We start from the raw sequence: 15,693 nt of genomic DNA on the forward strand, positions 1-15,693 counted from the left end.
TTGCCACCGTACTCTGCCATCTGGTTTTAGGATTGGTACTATTGGGGCTGCCCAATCAGAGAACTGTACTGGTTCAATCATCCCTTCTGCGATCAGTCGGTCCAGTTCTTGATCCACTTTGTCTTTCATGGCGTATGGGACTGGTCTTGGCTTAAAAAAGTATGGCATGGCCTCTGGATCCACTTGTATTTTTCCAGTCGTTCCCCTGAGTGTGCCTAAACCACTCTGGAAAAGTTATTTATGCTTTGCTAGCAGCGTTTGGTATCCTGGTCCTTGTGTCCAGAATAACTCTGCCCAGTTTAATTTCAACTGCTTTAACCAGTCCCGAACCCAGCAAACTGGGGCCTTCACCCTTTACTACAGTGAGTGGTAAATATATCTCTTGTCCTTGGTATGTAACCAAAATTCTAATGGACCCCAGTATTGGAATTTGTTCTCCTTTATAAGTGCATAGAACCACGTCCGATGTGTTAAACGCAGATGTGCTATCCAAGGGCCAATTTCTGCTTAAGGTAGCTTCACTAATTATTGATACTGAAGCACCTGTATCAATCTCCATATTGATTTCCTGGTCATTTAAAATAACCTCCACAGTTATAGGCTTTTCCCTTTGTTGTTGGCTTCTCACATTGAACATTGTATACACTTCACTTTCCTCCTCTACTAAGTGTGTAGACTCCTCCCTCCTAGGTGGCTTCAGTGCAGCTTAATTTTTACTATGGCAGACTCTGGAAACATGGCCATGTTTTCTACAGGAGTAACATTTAGTATCTTTAAAATTACAGACATCAGGTGAGTGCCTTCCCCCACATCTGTAACATGGCAGCTTTCGCTGGTGCTATGAAGTACTTGTCTGTTTTCCTGATTTACCATAAGAAATCGCATTAACAGTACCTGCATTTTCCTGTATCATGCCGCTTGTTGTCTGCAGATCCGACATATTTTTTGCAGCAATTTCCATTCCTTGCGCAATATCCAATGCTTTCTTATAATCCAAAGTAGATTCTGACAGAAGTTGGCGTTGTATGAGTTCATCACTAAATCCACATACTAGTCTGTCTCTCAGTCGGCCATTCAATGTGTCTCCGAACTCACAATGCTCTGAAAGTGCATGGAATTGAGCCACGAAAGCAGCTACTGATACCCCTGGCTTGCAAGAGCAGCTATCAAATTTAAATCTCTGTACTATTGCTGAAGGTTTCAGGTTATAATGTGCTGTAAGAGCTGCCACTAGGTCGTCAAAGGTTTTTTCGCTGGGTTTAAATGGAGCCTCTAAACTTCTTAGAAGTTTTTGCCACGCATACACTAAGGAAGATTGCCCATTGCTTCTCTGTTTCAGTGATATCATTAGCAATTAAATATTGAGACAGTCTCTCCGTATACTGAACCCAGTCCTCTTGTTCTGCATTATATTCCTCGATTTTACCGTATACAGTCATTTTTTTTTAAAACATTTTAAGTAACTACCGAACAGTTTTATCCTCATCGCCAATGTAAAGTATGCTACTCACAACCATTGTGTTTAGTAACTGCAAACTGGCTTTTATTTAACTCACCATTGGAACATTCTGTAGTACAAATGCCATCTTTTTTACTCCTCCCAGTTCCTCCTTTTTTCCCACCCCCTTAAGCCTTTTGTCCTTTGACCTTCTCCTAAGAACTGTGTTAAAGTGGTAAAACCCCAATATTCCACAGATCGCATTTTGTTTTGTTGGCAGATTTACTTAATAACATAATTAAAAATATATATATATATATTGCTATTTAGCCCCTACATACATTTTTATATCCCTAGTTAATCATTGGCACTTTGTGACAAAACAGACTTAGGTACTCCAGCCAAAAGAGGTTCGCTATCCCTGACATAGTGTAACACAACCCAGTATTATATAACCCAGTACAATACAGCCTGGTATAACACAACACTAGAATAACACATCCCAGTACAATAAAAATCTCTCCACAATCCAGTCCATCATAACACAGCTTAGAAAGAAAGCCCCGCCCAACCCTGAAGTGTACTTACCGAGGCTCCTCCCAGCAGCACCCCAGGCCCCACCCTGTCCAGTGCTTGCTGGATGGTGATTGGTTGCGTAGCCCTGGAGGGGGTGTGGTGTGGCATAGGCCTGTCTGTGTAGCAGCTCCGAGTCTGGGTGGGAGGACCTGGAGCCCCCATAGACCAGACTGGAGAGAAAGCAAGAGAGAGAGAGTTAATACACTTGGAGAGAGAGAGAGAGAGAAAGAGAAAGAGAAAGAGAAAGAGAAAGAGGATTAGAACCCTACAGAGCTGAAGTGAATCAGCATGTAAATTGGTGATAAAAGATCAGAGTTCCCCCACTTGGAGGCAATGGGGAAGGCAGTCTGAGCCCCACACTGCTCAACATCTACATCAATGAACTGGCCACAGTGCTGGAGCAGCCTGCAGCCCCTGGCCTCACTCTCCACAATGTAGATATCAAGTTCTTTGTCTATGTCGAAAACCTGGTCCTGTTGTTGCACACAGAGCAGGGTCTACAGCAGAAGTGGTCTGTCTACCTGAAAGTAGACACACCACAGAGCACGCCGAGTTTCTCTCAATGCAAGCAGCAGCTACAGATAAACTCCTGACTGCCTCAGTAGCACAATAAATAATAATAATAATTATAATACATCCATCTATCCATCTTCGAAACCGCTTATCCTGGTGAGGGTCGTAGGGAAGCAGGCAGCTGATCCTGGCAGGCATAGGGCGCAAGGCAGGAATACACCCAGGACTGGACAAAAAGGCAACGCTTGGCAAAATAATTATAATAATAATAATAATTATTGTTGTCCTGATTGACAGTTCACATGGCACTTAATTACAGCATCGCAGTTCGTGTGTGTCATTCATATTTTGTTAAAGCTACACGAATAGAACCAATAGGATGATAAGTATTACTTTATGTGTACACGATTTGTGATAGAGACGAGACATGCACTTTTTTAGCTGCGTAGCCGACATTCGTCTGAAAATAAATGTGTGGTTAGTTTACATTGCATCTTTCCTGGCATTTGCAATCCAATGCACAGCCACAGAACATACTGCACGGTATTGTCCAATGGAAAGGATGTTACTGCTCTCATCAGCTTAGAGATAATATATTTTTTACCCAATCACAAATCACAGACTGTGACTCTATGAATATCTAGCCAATCCAAAGGACCCTCTGTGAGAGCTGGAACTCTCAGCTGATAAGGTAGCTATCGGAATACCATGGGCTCAAATTAGTGCTTTAAGTAACGAATTCAACATAAAATATTCCAAAAGCGGCGTTTAGAGGTAGCAGGTTAGGCGCCAAGTGGGGGGCTAAAGGTGGCAATGCACCCTCAGTTGGGATATTGTGCCCCCTCACTTTTTCTTTTGATCTGGTTATTAATTTTCCATGTAGAAATGTGTTACAGTAATCTGTATTCTTGTTACAAGACTGAGGTGTGTTGCTGCAAAAACATGCTGTAATAGTACTATCGCAACACTATCAATTTTTTTTCTAAGATTACCGAAAAGATCTTTCTTCCAACAGATATTTTACACACATGCATGCATGCATCCGCTCATCAAAGACCAACTTGTGCCCCCTTAGTCATTTGTGATGCCCCCCTGCCGAGTTTATCCTGCCGCCAGACTGAGAGGGAGGGAGAGTGTATAGCAAAGCAACACAACTTAATGATACCATCCTAGTCTGCACAGTTTTTTGTGGCACCGGAGCTGGAGCTAGTTAAAGCTGCCGGAGCTGGAGCAGCAGTGTGGAGCTGCACTGGAGCTACTCCGGAGCCGGAGCCAGCAAACCTGGAGCATTGCCAAGCCTAGTGTGCCATCAGCCTGAAGGGCAGTGTGTGGACAGTGTGTGGACAACCTGAGGGACGGTGTGGGGACAGCCTGCAGACACAAAAGCCCTGCTATTCCTGTTGATGGGGAGGAGGGAGGCAGCCATACTGCACACAGCCCCGCTGTGTTTCAATTTTCAGTGTCAAAAGGCAGGGCTCTGGAGAGGCAATGGGGGCAGTGGATAGTGTTGTCATTCTCTTAGGTGAGGGGGGACTTTATTGGGAATTAATGGAAAGATAAACGTGTAATTTAATTTTTTGTATAATTATTTTATCAATGTATTTATTTTATATATTATTATATGCATCACATATATCTTACACATGCTTTGGCAAACACCAAGAGTCAGGGCATGTCAGTAAAGTTTGTTTTAATTGAACTGACAAAGAGGAGACCAGATGGCAAGGGTCAATACAGGTACATTGACTACTGACTATAAACACAGTACAGAAAACATCCACTGACACAGAAAGACCGAAGAAAAATATGTAAATATATATAGTATACATGTGTTAATGTTTTCAATACACCACATTTTAACACAATACTCTGAACTGTATGCAAAGGTGTACATCCATGTCTGTAGGTATGTCTGCACGAGTATGCATCTTCATATTGGGGTCTTTGTGTGTGCTTGACTGCCTTTGTTTGCATTTGTGTGCAAGTCTGCAGGTGTGTGTGTGTACCACACTCTATGCAAGTGTGGCAGTGTGCAAGTCTGCAAGAGTACAGTGTGCCAATGTGAGAGTGGGGCATAGGGTTGTGCCGATAGATGAGAATAACATTTATGGAAGATGAAGACAGTAGTCGACAATGACGCACATCATCGTCGATAATCTGTTTCATTTGCACTTTGAGTTGGAGGGGTTGGGACCCGAGCCCGACGGGCCCAGACTTATTTACATCCCTCAGGCCGGGCTTCGGGCCAATTTTCACGTCATAGTTCACACGCGGGGCGGGTATCGGGCCTGTTTTAGGCTCCTCCTCCTTTTTATATTTTAGACATTAATTAATTAAAAGAAACTATGAGAAGTTGATGATGGTAAAACAAACATAGAAAGATGTTATATAACCTATCACACTGACACGCATGACACAGTCTGCTCACGCACACAGGTTTCCCACGGACAACACGAGAGCATGCTACCGCGCCTGTGCAGACCGGCTCGCACGGTGTTTAGTGTCCCCGCCAAGCAGCAGCAGCAGCAGCGCGTCTTCAGCGCAGCTGGAAGAGTACAGAAGAAAGCAGGACTGGACTGAAACCGTCCACTGTGGATGGTGTGCTTTTTCTCCACGATGCTCTGTAAAACACTGTTCTTCTGGCTGTAGCCATGTTAAGACTAGAAGGCTGTCTTGTTTTTTGTTTGATTGGACTTTATTTTCATTAGTCTAACTGTTGGAAACTATTGGAAATAAGAATGGCCATGTTCTGTGGTGACGCCTTGATTTTTGAGGTAAGATAACCTGCGTGTTTTTATTTTTATTTTATTTGTTTAGATTGTATAGCCCATTTGTTCGTTTTTTCCTCACGCCATTGCGAGCAGCAGAGCAGCCTGCCTCAGCTTGTCAAAAATGCCTTTTTACTGTGGTGGTGATAATAAACATTTAAACTAACATTGTGTGAGATGCTTGAAGTGTTTTATATCTATCGATTTTATTGTAGGCAAGTCAAATGTTGATTTGAGAGGCTAAATTGATCAAACATGATCAACTCACTGTTGGTCGCTGGCCGCTTTGTCGTCACTTTAAAAAACAAAAACTTTAATTTAACAAGCAAAAAATGCTCCAAACATTTTTCTAAATTAACTTAATAAAGAAACGAAAATAAATAACTACTTTGCCATTAAAAACAAAACTGAACTATTTTAATGGCTGCAACAGTAGTACAGGCTGTGTAATGAAAAAAATAAAATAATAACACGAGCGTCTCAGGCCAGGGCCGGGCTGGGGCCTAGATTTGAGGCCTGTGCAGGGCTTTAGTTGGGGGGGTGGGGGAAGCACATTTTCCACACAAATACTGCCTTATAAGGATGTTATACCAACCCAGTCTCACAAGGGAAACGTCAACAGGCTGACGTTTAACCAATGCACTTTTTTCTGCTCAACAAACGTCACCTGGATAACGTTTTGACTTTCAATCACAATGCCTTGTGGCTGTTCCTAAGCAGATGGAATAAAAGCACCAGTAAAAACTACATAAACCTACCAAACACAATAATAATTAAATAATAATATTAATAATGCTATTGAATAATCTAGCAATAAGGCTAATTATTTCATTTTTTAAAAAATATTCATATTCAAATGCAAGATTATGTATGCAAGTTTGTTAGAGAGAGAGAGAGACAGAGAGAGAGAGAGAGAGAGAGAGAGAGAGAACGGGGGGGGGGGCTATAAGGCTATAGCACAATTATTGATGCGTTATATTTTACAAGGTAAAACAGTTTATATATATTATTTTATTAAAATCGAAATTTCAAACACATTATTTTCACAAGTGCTATTATGAAAATAACAAGATCTGTAAAAACTACAAACTTAGAAAACAAAAGGTTAATGATTAAGAACTAAACATGAACAAATTCCTAATCCATCCATCTTTGAAACCGCTTACCCTGGTGAGGGTCGCGGGGAAGCCAGAGCCGATCACAGTAGGCATAGGGTGCAAGGCAGGAATACACCCAGGATGGGACTCCAGTCCATCGCTGGGCAACACTCAGAGACAGACACAGACACACACAGGGCAATTTCTAACCACTGCGCCACCATGCCGACCTCTAATCACAGGCAATGTTTAATATAAATAAAAAATACATAATCCCTAGCCCCATTCACACTGAAATGCCAGTCAAAAGCAGGATGTTGTTTTATCCTGTTGCACCCCCATTCACACTGGCTTTGAATGCCACCGATTTACAGGATCTACCCATCCACACAGAAAACAGAGAATGCAGGCATTAATGCTGTAGCCTTAGAAACAAGATGCTACAGAAGCCTGTGGATTTGGGAGAGGAGATACGGACCAATATTCTGGACGCATTTGTAAAAGTTTGATAATTTCCTTGTTTTGCCAGTTTCCTTTCATTGTGTTTACTGGGCTATTGGTTCTAACCAGGATGCTGGTTGGGTTCAGACTCACTACCAAGAACAAATAGTCAAGGTGGAAACGCAAACAATGTGTCAATCTAGGGTGCGTTTTCGCTCTGTGAACAGGTCATCAGGTTGTATGGTTGTGCGTGTTTGCGGTGTGGTCACTGGACCCAGCAGTCACAATTCGGTTGAACCAATGAACCCAGTATGAGAATCGGATCTGGGTTCATGGTCACATAACAAGAGGGGTCTTGACTGCAGCAAAATAAATGAGGGGGAAAAAAGCATGACATTACATTATGTGTATATCTAGATCTACCAAAAGTATGGGTGTGCAGATCTGCAATTGATCGATTGCTCAAAACAACTTTTTATTTTTCATTTTTTTAAATTTGACATTACTGCTTTAAAATCAAATTAATTAACTCGAAACAAACTACCGTCAGTGTACACTGTAATGCAGTCAAACACATTTGCCTTCTGACATATGTGTGACAACAATAATTAGAATTACATATGTCACCAAACTGTTGGTTCATCAATAACAAAGACAAAGTGCTGGAAGCCTGTTGATTTTCTTATGATTTTTCTTATTAGGCTTCCATGCATGAAGTGCTGGAAGCCTATTGTTTTTGTTAGGATTTTTCTTATTATAATTATTTTTTTTCTTCCGCCAGAAATTTCAAATGCCCCTAAAATGCTCATACATGCATGACTTATACCCCACTATTACATTTATTATTGTACCAAGTTTGGTGAGTTTTTGAATTTTGCATATAGGTTTTTCTGAGGTCAATTTCAGGCATTTGAAAACACGCATATTTAACATACGTTCACAGTCATTGGCTTCTGGTGGCTGTGTTTCTGCACACAGCCACTTGCCTTTTACAAATTTGACAAATAGCAGTAAGTATGTAACATACATAATGTTTCAGGACACTGGGCTGTATAGATCCAGACCAGTAGGCATTTTAATATTCACACACAGACAAATGCTCAATGCAATATGGCAGCTCAACCATGTACCCCATGACGTTAATTTCATAGCAAGGCATAGGCATATAGATATGTGCAGAGTTTCATGTGTGTACTGTATTCCAGTGCACAGCAAATGCATAACGTGTCTGATGCAGCGCATACGTTTCCTTTCACTGGCCCACGACACCGATGTTTTTCACTTGGGCAACTCGCTTTTAACAACCTTGGTAGGACTCTGTACTAGTGTCATGCATACCATCTTCTTCCCCAAAACCAACTGACACATGCATATGCCACTTCATACTCATGAATACTTTATGGCCCACTATTACGCTTGTTCATCAGAAGTTCCTCGGGCACACGCTTTGTCCGCCATGTAGCATTCTCTGATTCCAGCTTTGGTGCCTTCTACTCCATGCCACTTATACCCACTGTGTCACAAGTTGGCATGCATGACACTAGTACACAGTCCTACCAAGGGTGTTAAAGGCTAGTTGCCCCAGTGAAAAGCATAGGTGCTGTGAGCCATTGATCAAAAATGTGAGCACCACGTCAGACACATTACACATTTCCTGCACACTGGAATACAGTACACACATGAAACTCTGCACATGTGAGTATGCCTGTGCCTTGAAGAGAAAACCAGAGAATTAAGTTTGTGGGGTACATGGTTTAGCCGTAATGTTGGATTTAACAAGAATCTGCGTGCAAATATGAAAATGGCTACTACTCTGGAACGATAAAGCCCAGTGCCCTGAAGCTTTGCATATCTTACATAGATACTGCTATCTATCAAATGTGAAAGAGGCAAGTGACTGCGTGCAAAAACATGGCAGCCACAAGCAAATGACTGTGCATGTATGCAAAATACGCATATGTATAAATGCATGAACTTTGACCCCTGAAAAAACCCATGAGCCATATTCAAAAACTCACCAAACTTGGTACAATAATAAATTACAATGTTATACTTGACTGTGGTGAGTTTTGTCACCAACAGGTACACGACGCGTGGCCACGATGCTTAAGGCCATGTCACATGCAGCAGTGGAATATCTACAGCATAGTTAAGCCTACGGTGCTTAAAATATCAGTGATTAACACTAGTACAAACATCTGTCAAAGTTGAAAAAGCCAAGTTGATTGGACACAAAACATGGCTGCTGTGCACCAATGAAAATGACAGCTTCAACCTTATACTGACATTCGTTATGTAGACCTCTACCTCCATCATGAGGACAAACTTGGAACTCAGCACCTATGTCTATGTCTGTGCATTGAACATAAACCTGATAATTAAGTTTGTGGGGTACATGGTTAAGCCGCAATGTTGGATTTAACATCTGTCCGTATCGGAAAATGAAAACAGCTACTATTCCGGAACTCTAAAGCCCAGTGCCCTGAAACTTTGCATGTCTTACATAGACACTGCTTTCTATCACGATTGCAAGAGGCAAGTGACTGCATTCAAAAACATGGCAGCCACAAGAAAATGACTGTGTATGAATGCAAAATACGCGTATTTATAAAAGCATGAAATTGACCCCAGAAAAACCTATAAGCAAAATTCAAAAACTCACCAAATTGTGTTACAATATGTCACTTATGACAGCAAATATCTTCAAAACTATAGCCTAATGTACTTACATTCTCAGTGATTAAACTAGTAGAAAGATCTGTCCAAGGTGATGAAGCCAAGTTGATAGGACACAAAATCTCACAAAAGTCTTCAATGACACAATAATGAAAACTTCACATATATGCTAGAATTAATAACACATGCATTTAAACTACAAATGCCTGCTCAAATCTGAAACCTACGGATACAACATGGATGCCTTAAAAGTTGCATGCAACTTAAGTCTTATTATTATTAGGGGGCCAAGCAAGTTGCTGGAACCCTATTGTAATTGTTAGGATTATTATTATTATTATTTTTCCAATGCTTTTTTCAAAAGCCTATAAAAACCAGACTGCTTGTAGAAAAGTCATGAAACTTCATACAGTGATAGATGGCTATGTAGTGCTATGCCATATGTAATATGGAGGCCATATGTCACATGGTCTGGTGGCCATAGTGGCTTAAGTGACAAATTTTGGACAATCTAGAAAAATCTTCTTCTCCAAAACCGCTAATGGGATGTGAAACTTGGTGTGTGATGTTATGTTATAGCCTATATTCTGATTTGTTCAAGAGAAGTCGATAAGTAACATGGTTTGGCAGCCATATTGGATTGGCCAAAAATCTTCAAAGATCTTCTTCTCCGAAACAGTTGGTCTGATTGATACGAAATTTTGTACACGTGACCTTGGCTAGCTCCTCTATCAGATTTATTTATAAGGCAAGTTGATTGAAAAAACAAGAAGGCCGCCATGAGCCAATCAAATTTCAGAGATGGTCAAGTTAGAAATAAATGCATATGGTGCAGTATGGAACTATGTTAGAATGTATTGGACTGTTTAATACTTGATAATACTTGGACTGTGTTCTACACATACTCTAAAAGAAAAGTTCCTACATAAAGAAACATGGCAGTAATGTAGAAAAGATTTACACTTACTGTACATTTTGTTCAATTTTAGGCCTGCAATGACACACTGTCACCACTGGTAGCAGCATATACCAAAAACAGGACAGAAAAAATGACGAAGCCGCCATCTTGGGCATATACATCGTAACAACAAAACACTATCATTCACTTACAACAGTATTAGAGTAGAATATTATTCTAAACACACAAACACGTCTGCATGCATATACAAATAGTGTAAACTGAGATGTGTTTGTAGTGAGGGTTGTTTCAGCTGTAGAGACCGTGAAGGAAAGCAAGCGAGAAATCGAAAGTGAAAATAAAAAATATTCTTAAATGTGATCCTCAACACACTGTAATGCAAGGTATTAAAGTAAATACATGAAAATGAACAGTGGAACAACAACAATGACATTCCTGAATCTGTAGTGCTGGGTTATTGCTTTCAAATTAAAGGCATTTCAAACTGAGATCACGAGTGCTTTACTTCCTGTTTATATAATGTTAACGATGCATCACGGGGGGCATAATTTCGTGCTCTTCTCTCTCAGTGAAATCGTAATTTACTGATCTGTGCAGAATCGCTTGGTCTTTGCTGTAGGGTTGAAAAGGTGAACATGAGACGTTTCCTGTATGCGCTACACCCGAAAAAACTGACATACTCGGTCAGGCGCAATAGTAAAAACAAATTGCCGCTGTTTGCCCCTTAGTGATATATATTTTCCAGGTGTAAGTATATGTAACGCACACATCATTAATCAATGTGACAACCAAATGAAACCTCAAATAAACATCTAAAAAAGGTTTAGAAGGTAACTACGTATTTATAATCTGCACCTGTTATAAGCTGTTTACTGTTTATTTTTTTTGCTTGCTTTGTTTTCTAAACTAGTACACAAACGAGTCAGGGATTCTTTCAGCTATAGTAAAAAAAAATACCAGAGACAAACCGAAAGTGTAACTAAAAACTATAATTAAATGTAATGAACAACACACAGCAATACAAGTTATTAAAATAAACACAGGGAAACAGTGGTAGAACAACAGTGACTTTGCTGAATCTGTAGCGGTGGATTATTGCTTTCAATTGAAAGTAATTTCAAACTGAGAATCGGCTGGATAAATGCATCAGTTCCTGTTTAAATAGATAACGATGCAACACGGAGGGGCACGACTTTGTCCTCTTCTCTCTCAGTGAAATCGTAACTTATGGCAACATGTTATATACTCAACTGTGCAGAATCTCTGGCTCTATACATTAGAGTTGATATTGTGAACATAAGACGTTTTCTGTGCAATCTACACCCAAAAAAACAGACCTTCTAATTGAGGCGCGTAATATTAATAATTTGAGTTATTTGCCCCGTTATGAAAAACATTGCATTTACAAGCTGTAATTATATGTAACTTGCACATCGGTCATCAATGTGACAAAACAATTAAACAAAGTAAACTAAACTAAATGAGGTTTAGGTGGTAACTGTGATTTGAAAAGCTGCAGCAGTTCTAAGCTATACAAGTTTTTAGATTGATGTTTACAAATGAGACTTGTATAATAAAGTGTTTACTCATGTATTATGATACCAGAGGTATTTATATTATAATTTAATTTAAAATGATATACTGAAATCAAATCAGGGTATTTGATTTTTTTAGATTAATACTGTCTTCTACTTGAACATATTTGACCACAAGAGGGGGAACTTGACCATGAAAACCGATTTTATCAAAATTTGCCTTCATCTGGTTTATATGATTAGGAGTGAAATAATACATTTCTTGACTGGATTCATCTGGAAGCCTCAATAGTATTATTATATTTTTTCTGCTGTTATTTTCAAAAGCTTATACAAACAATACACTTCATACTGTGATACACAGCTGTGTAGAGCGATGCCATATGTAATATGGAAGCCATATGTCACATGGACTGGTGGCCAGATTGGTTTAAGCGACACATTTTGGATAATTTTGAATGCGTTTTCTTCTCTGAAACTGCAGGTACGACTAATTTGGAATTTTGTACACATACCCTTGGCTAGATCCTCCATCAGATTTGTTAAAGGCAATATGATTGATGAAACGAGATGGTTGCCATGAGCCAATCAAATTTCAGCAATGCTTAAATTGCATAAAGTGTCATAAAGAGCAGGTTTGAAGTACATTAGAATGTTTTAGTACTGTGTAGATGTGTACTTGGCCCCCTTGCATTGCTGCTTGCAGCTATATTTAAGCTTCAAGGTCCAGAATGTGTGGAAGCCTATTGTTGTTGTAAGGATTTTTATTATTATTATTTTATTTTTATTTTTTTATTTTTTATTATTATTATTATTATTTTTTTTTATTATTATTTTTTCTTCCAACAGAATATTTTCAAATGCCTGTAACTTTTGAACCGCTTGGTGAAAACTCACCAAACTTGGTATGAGTGTAGGGGTCTATGGTATGGTCACTCATATTTCAATATGGTGGCCTAAAGTCACATGGTTTGGCAGCCATCTTGAATGTAGTTCAAAAAAATGGACCATTTTCAAACATCATTTTATCAGGAAAGGTAAAGAGTTGAGTTATGAAACTTTTTCTTCATAGTGCGCTTATGTTAGTTCTTGATTTGGATGCATCAAAAAAAAAAAAAAAGTCATATGGTGTGCCCACAATGTTCGATTATGCTGAAAACACTTCAGCCTCAACTCCTCATAGACCATATGACTGGCTGATGTGTGCTTTGGTATACAGCATCTTTGGACTGTTCTCTACAAATATTCTATAAGAAAAGTTCCTACATGAAGAAATATGGGAGCAACAAAAAGTCAATTTTGTCAATTTTTTTGACTGTAATGTCACCACTTGTGGCAGCATATATCGTATTTTTCACTGTGAAAACAAGATATCTTTGGCATGTTCATCGTAACGAAGAACTATCAGTCACTTGCAACAGTATTATAACGGAAAGTATTTGTTTAAACACACAGACACTTCTGCAAGCAAATACAAATAGTGTAAACTGAGATTTGTTATAGTTAGGGATTGTTTCAGCAATAGGGAAGCTGTGGAGAAAAGCGAGACAAACCGAAAGTGAAACTAAAACATACAAAATACAAGTTATTAAAATAAATACATGAATATGAAAAGTGGTACAACAGCAATGACATTGCTGAAGCGGTGGGTTATTGCTTTAATTTGAAAGTCATTTCAAACTGAGATCGAGTGCCACAGTGCATGACTTCCCGTTGAATGTTACCGATGCAACACGGGGGCACGACTTTGTCCTCTTCTCTCTCAGTGAAATCGTAACTTATGGTGACATGTTATATACTGATCTGTGCAGAATCGCTGGGTCTATTCAATAGAGTTGAAAGGGTGAACATAAGATGTGTACTGAGCTACACCTGAAGAAACGGTCATACTCGCTCAGGGGCTTCAGATTAATAATTGGAGCTATTTCCCCCTTAATGAAAAACATAGCTTTAACAAGCTGGAATTATAAATAACACAACACATCGGTAATTAATGTGACAACCAAATTAAACATTAAGTAAGCAACTAAATAAGGTTGAGACGGTAACTACGATTTTAAAACCTGCAGCAATTTTAAACTGCTTAAAGCTGGTTTTTGTTTTCTTGTTCGTTTGATTGTATTTTATAACAAGTACACAAACTAGTGAGGGATTATTTCAGCTGTAGAGAAACCGTGAAGAAAAGCAAGAGAAAACGAAAGTGAAACTAAAATATAGGATTAAATGTGATTCTCAAGAACATGAATACACATCTTATAAAATAAATACATGAAAATGGACAATGGTACAAGAGCAATGGCGTTGCTGGATCTGTAATGGTGGGTTATTGCTTTGATTTGAACGTCATTTCAAACTGATATCATAACGAGTGCATGACTTCCTGTTTATATCATGTTAACGATGCAACACAAGGGGCACGACTTTGTGCTCTTCTCTCTCAGTGAAATCGTAATTTACAGTAACATATGTTATGCCCCGCTCATTATTGCTTTAAGATGATTGGTGTGGGTGGAGTGTCTGGTGCACTACGTTTGATGGAAGAGACCTATAAAGGCTCCAACGGAAGTTTCAAGAGAATCTCCCTCTAAAACGCTTGGTTTATTTGTTTTGTTTTGTTTTGAGTTTTCTTTTCTTTGTTTCCTTGTTTTTAAGAAATATATTTGTCTTTTTTTTCAGCTTCCCTGGCAGGTCGGTGAGTAATGTAACCTTTTATATGTTAATTTTGTGTTTCTTTTTCCTCCCTGCCATAGCTTAGACCATCTTGTTAGTTAGAGGGAACGCCTTGTATTGTATTAGCCTTTATATTTTTGTTATCCCGATGTATGTTGTGTAATAAAATGTGTAGTGATCTACATTTTTTAATTGATAGAAGCGACTCTGCTTTCATCCGTTTTGTGGCTTTGTTTATGTTTACAAAGCGTGCGGCGCTGTGTTCTTGCTGGTGAGCGCTTTTGTGGTGGGGGCTCGTCCGGGAGCTTTTTGCTCTGATTGATTGGTGGGAGTGGGAGTGGTTTTGCTACTTTGTGTCGCGCATGCTTTTTCCGCATTATTGTTTTTTTTAGTTTTTTAGCCGCTGTTTCAGATTAGAGTTCAGAGTCTCTTATAGTAGTTTTGTGCTGTTTTATGAGCGTTTGTGTTGTTGTTGTTTATTTTGTATGCGTGTATATATATATATATATATATATATATATATATATATATATATACTCACCTAAAGGATTATTAGGAACACCATACTAATACTGTGTGTGACCCCCTTTCGCCTTCAGAACTGCCTTCATTCTACGTGGCATTGATTCAACAAGGTGCTGAAAGCATTCTTTAGAAATGTTGGCCCATATTGATAGGATAGCATTTTGCAGTTGATGGAGATTTGTGGGATGCACATCCAGGGCACGAAGCTCCCGTTCCACCACATCCCAAAGATGCTCTATTGGATTGAGATCTGGTGACTGTGGGGGCCAGTTTAGTACAGTGAACTCATTGTCATGTTCAAGAAACCAATTTGAAATGATTCGACCTTTGTGACATGGTGCATTATCCTGCTGGAAGTAGCCATCAGAGGATGGGTACATGGTGGTCATAAAGGGATGGACATGGTCAGAAACAATGCTCAGGTAGGCCGTGGCATTTAAACGATGCCCAATTGGCACTAAGGGGCCTAAAGTGTGCCAAGAAAACATCCCCCACACCATTACACCACCACCACCAGCCTGCACAGTGGTAACAA

At 39.4% G+C, this 15,693-nt stretch overlaps 1 protein-coding gene across 3 annotated transcripts in view; it reads right to left on the reverse strand.

Moving 5' to 3' along the window:
• Positions 1 to 15,693, reverse strand: part of prr12b (proline rich 12b) — an 80,077-nt gene that overhangs the window by 23,276 nt on the left and 41,108 nt on the right. For all 3 annotated transcript variants that reach the window (XM_066708777.1, XM_066708776.1, XM_066708778.1), the window contains exon 2: positions 2,027 to 2,184. In XM_066708777.1, coding sequence (XP_066564874.1) covers positions 2,027 to 2,184 — 158 coding nt within the window. The remainder of the gene's footprint in view (positions 1 to 2,026; positions 2,185 to 15,693) is intronic.

This window comes from Amia ocellicauda, chromosome 7, assembly GCF_036373705.1.
Source record: "Amia ocellicauda isolate fAmiCal2 chromosome 7, fAmiCal2.hap1, whole genome shotgun sequence".
Taxonomy (NCBI): domain Eukaryota; kingdom Metazoa; phylum Chordata; class Actinopteri; order Amiiformes; family Amiidae; genus Amia; species Amia ocellicauda.